The 4,973-nt window shown below is 35.5% G+C and overlaps 1 protein-coding gene across 1 annotated transcript; it reads left to right on the top strand.

Annotated features, from left to right (window-relative positions):
- Positions 1-1,669: 1,669 nt before the first annotated feature.
- Positions 1,670-2,911, top strand: LOC141696131 (uncharacterized). Its single transcript, XM_074500317.1, has 5 exons — positions 1,670-1,968; positions 2,064-2,100; positions 2,361-2,597; positions 2,692-2,739; positions 2,822-2,911. Exons 1-5 carry the CDS (start codon positions 1,670-1,672, stop codon positions 2,909-2,911), a joined length of 711 nt encoding a protein of 236 aa, XP_074356418.1.
- The last annotated feature ends 2,062 nt before the right edge of the window (positions 2,912-4,973 follow it).

Below are 4,973 nucleotides of genomic sequence, written 5' to 3'. Positions count from 1 at the left end.
TTTTAGAAATGTGGTTGCCATAGCCATTCTATGGTGTAGTGTTAAAATATTAGAGAAGCGGGGGTTGAAATTTTAAATAACGAGCGGTTTTCAGACACAATTCCACACACACACTTAGAAAAATAAAAACTCATACACTCTCACTTATAATCACTCTCACAATCTCACACACTCTCTCAAGATTTTGGGTTTTCAAGGTCTTTATCTCGGGCTTCAAGATTTCTGCGTCGATTTAGGCTTTGCCGGGGTTTGATTACTGATTACTAGGGTTTTTATTGGGGGTTCCATTTTGGGGATTCTACAATTGGAGTTTAATTAGGTCAAATTTTGGGGGTTTCGATCGATTTGAACTACTGCTTTCTTATTTCATCAGTTATTATTCATAAATTGAGCTTGTATTTTTATTTCAAATTAGGGTTTTGAGTTGTGTTTATTGAAGCATAAATCTGTTTAGTTACAATTATCCGTATATTGTTTTTGTGTGTGTTTTTCTATGTGATGAATTGGGTTGGTTGATTTATTGTGTTTTTAAGTGTTGAAGTTTGTGGAAGAGACTGGATTGCAGGAGTGAAAGAAGAGGCTTTTAAGTGCCAACAGGTTCTTGCTCGTATGTGCGAGGTATAATTTGTACTTGAAATTATGTTTTGATTTTGATAGAGATTTTTTTTGTGGCGCTATGTTTATAAATTAATTTGGAAATTTTAGGTGATTATTGTTGGTATAAAAACCTTTTAGTTACTAGAATCTATAGTTCATGCAATTAGAGCTTTTTTAGATTACCTATCTAATATATAATTGTTGATCTGAGCAGGATACTTATATGTAACTTTGAGTTAGTATATTCCGTGTAGTGAATTTATAGACTGCTTAGCTCTACTTTATTTATGTCATTGTAGATGGTCATAGTTTTGGTCAAACACCGCTTGCAAGATGTCCCGACAAACCTTTACGGATCAGGACTTGAAACGGAGTAAGAACATAATACTGTTAAGGACCATTTCAAAATATCTACAAACAGGATATCGAAGGAATAACCGTTGGTTTCTGTACTTGTTTCAGCAAAGGTATGTGCGATGGACGCCGTTCATCACACAAGGACATAGATCTGTACTCTTCCTACCCCCACTATCAGTTCTGCTGGGGTTTTGTGTAACTGTGTAGTGCAGAAGTTATTGCTGATTGAAAGACGCGATTTCATAAATTTACATATGTGGACAACTTCTGTCCCTGGTCTCATTGATAACATTATCTCACAAAGAGATCAGATATATTTCCTCTCTTAACAAATGTGTGTTTCACATTGACATCCATTTGGAAATTAGATCAGTGAGGAGTCTGATGAGATATGAAAACGGTAGGGAAAATTTAGTTATTCTAGGCTAAGAAAGCTCATTTCGTGATCTGCTGCTAAAAATGTTACAATAGTGAGATTACTACATCTAACTAGAGTGAGTGTCTAACTTATTTTAACGAGATGCCTAATGGGCTAATTCAGTATTTTAAAGCCCCAAATTCATATTTTTCAGGCTACAACATTGGTATTCCTTCCAGGCTCATATTCTTTAACAGCTGTATGATCATTAATAGTGCTCACTTATTTTTTTGTAGCATCAGGGAAGTAACAAAGACTTCAAAATCAGTTGACAGAAATTAACTTGAAGCCATCTCAATGGGTGCTACAACATCATCCATTGCAGCCAAACTTGCATTCTTCCCTCCAGAATCATCGTACAAGATAGATATCGATGAACAGACTGGAAAACTTAAACTTATTGGTGTGCCAGAGGGAGAGAAGGCTGAAGTGTCCAAGTTACAAACAAAGAAAGGTCACAACATAACTGCGGTATATGTGAGGAATTTATCAGCAAAACTCACAGTGCTTTACTCTCATGGCAATGCTGCTGATATAGGCCAGATGTTCAAATTCTTGACTGAATTATATGATGAACTCTGCGTCAATGTCATGGGGTTGGTCCATTCCTCGTGTATTAAACATACACATTTATACTCGATTTATCTTATCTCATGGACTGATTGGTTTGAATTTTTGGTTCTTGATATAGGTATGACTATGGTGGCTATGGGAAATCCACAGGAGAGGTGTGGCATCCACTCTATAGAAAATTTTATAATTTTTGGAGATTTCAACTTTGTCGATATATGCTTGACATGGTTACCGAGTATCATATATAGTAACAATTTTACTAAACTCTAGGTTTAAAATCTGAAACACTGTGATTTTCCTTCTTCTAAGAATCATTTTCTCGCTTCATTTATTTACTTGAGGATAGTAGATAATAACTTAATTAAGCTGTGATCAACTGCTGATCTGGCTATTAAAATTCTTCCTTGTCAATTAGCCAAGTGAACACAACACATATGCTGACATAGAGGCTGCATATGGATGCCTCAAGGAGAAATATGGAGCAAGAGATGAGGATATATTATTGTATGGCCAATCAATTGGGAGTGGACCAACCATGGAATTAGCTACACGAGTGCATGCATTAAGGGTTGTAATCCTTCAGAGTGCAGTCTTATCTGGCCTTAGAGTAATATATCAGATGAAACGAACACTTTGGCTTGACATATATAAGGTCTGTTTATATGAAAGAGCCTACTATATGAAATGTATATATTTAAACATCTACTACATAGTTTTAATGTTTGTCGGTGTATTTTCTCCTGCAGAACGTTGATAAAATTCAATATGTTCATTGCCCTATTCTTATAATCCATGTAAGTAAATTTATCCCCTTAATTTTCTTACATGTCTGTACTTTGGACTTGCAATTGTTTAATAAAATTTTGAGGTTGATAGGGAACAGAAGATGAAGTTGTGGATATCTCTCATGGCAGGCGCCTTTGGGAGCTCTGTGAAAAAAATATGAACCTTTGTGGCTTATTTTAACAAATTTAAAGCCCTGGCCTACTATATACCCGAATCCAATCTTGTTGCTCAAACCACATACTTTTGAGTTTACTTCAGTTGCGCTGTCTCATCTTGAAGATATATACCATGACTTTTAGAAAGTCCTCCCCATCAAAAGTATATCATGTAATTAATTTAAAAATAGCCTAACATAGTCTATGTTTTCTCAGGCCTGTCTATATGTTTGCCTCCTTTTCGTATTATGCTATATGATGCTATTAAATCATTTCATAGTATTGTGGCATGTAGTGTGTGTGCATCTTAATCCTTTTAATTTTAAAAGTCTTTCTACCTCTGGTGCAGACGGATCCCAAGGGCCAGAAGGCCGATGCGTTACAAGCCTTACTGATATTGGATGCAAGTGGCATGATTGATGTGCTGGGCCACCAAACATTATGTTCACATTTTAAAGGAGCAAGGCCATCTGCAGCTTCTGTAGTCTATCATACACGACTTCAATCTTATAGGCATGAATACATATGCCAACTAATGACCTTGTCGGTCTTTCTCGATGCATCGACAATTGAATATGTTATGAATGAGAATGTAATAAAATGTGGCACTCTGTCTGTGCCTTGGGAAGGTAACGATTTCCTGTCTGCATTTATAAGATTTGATACTTCTTCAAGACAATTATATGCTATATCAGTTCTAACAAAAATCAGGATCATCATGCTTTTAAGTAGTTATTATATATATATGTATTGCTTCTGATTTTTTAATATTAATTATGTAATTGCAAAAATATAAAAAATTCCTGTAATGTGATACCATCTTGCATTAAATCTATCTTCTAACTAAGCAGGAGAAAAAATCCAGAGTGGAGAAGCAACCATGTCCAAAACTTGGGTGATCTAACTGGAGAAGGAAACATTGAGAGTATGCTTTCAGTCGAGATGGGATTAAAGGAGCTGGTTGCCTTGAAGGTCTTCTTATGAAGAGATTACCTTAAACTATCTCATATCCATTAATTGCATTCTAGACCTACGTGACTACAGTCTACAGTTTGGTTATAAAGTTGAAGTATTATCGTTCTACTTTGTTTTTCTCAGTACTACGATGCTTATATTTTGAAGTGTGTAACTTTAACTTGTCAAAACTTTCGCTTTCATTTTATGGTTGGAAGATAATTGGTGGTATAAGAATGGTAGTATGTTGATGGTAAAGGTAGTGGTGTTTATTTGGGATAACTGATGTTATGGTTGGTAGATTGGTTGATTGTGTTGGTTTTATGACTATGGTCTTATTTATGGGAATGCCAATTTACAAACAGTTCCTTGCATTTTTTTTGTAAAAGCGTTGCAATAGGTCCTTTTAGTGTTGCTAATAATCAGTGTAAAATGTTGCAAAAAACACTAAAAAGCGTTGCAAAAAACACTAAAAAGCGTTGCAAAAAACACTAAAAAGTGTTGCAAAAAGGTTGCATCGATACCCCACATGTGGGCCCTATTGTGGGGCCCATAAATATTGTACTGATAGCCCAAACCCTGCTGTAACACTTTTTGTTAGGAATATGTGTATTAGTTTGATGATAAGTTAAACAAAACACTTAAGTAGGAATCTAGTATTTATAGCCTCAACGGATAAGACCATTCTGGCTATCCGTTGATGGAGTAGCTTTACTTAGAAATAAGTTTAGTATTGTAGCACATTTCAGTTTCTGTATTCAAGTTATAATTCTTAGATGTTGTGGGAAATTATAAGTCATGTTGACTACTAGTGGATATGCAAATATGAGGGCTAACTGTAAATATTTCATGCCTTGTAATTTTGTATAAGTGAAGTAGTATCAACTGATAAGCTAAAAGCCTTCAACGTATGAGAAACAACGCTTCAACGAATGTCTCTAAAGCTTCAACGGATAACATCCATCAACGGATGAGTGCATCAACGGATAAAGCTTCAACTGCTAATGCATCAACGGATAAAGCCATCAACGGATGAAAGCTTCAACAGCTGCTAAGTTCAATAGCAGTTGACAGTGACAATTCATAAGCTGATAGAGGCACATGGGTTGACAGAGATAATTGGAATGTGGCAG

Source organism: Apium graveolens, chromosome 11, assembly GCF_009905375.1.
Source record: "Apium graveolens cultivar Ventura chromosome 11, ASM990537v1, whole genome shotgun sequence".
In the NCBI taxonomy this organism is placed as follows: Eukaryota; Viridiplantae; Streptophyta; class Magnoliopsida; order Apiales; family Apiaceae; genus Apium; species Apium graveolens.
The sequence above is the reverse complement of the archived record's forward strand: the minus strand, read 5'-3'. Positions and strand labels throughout refer to the sequence as shown.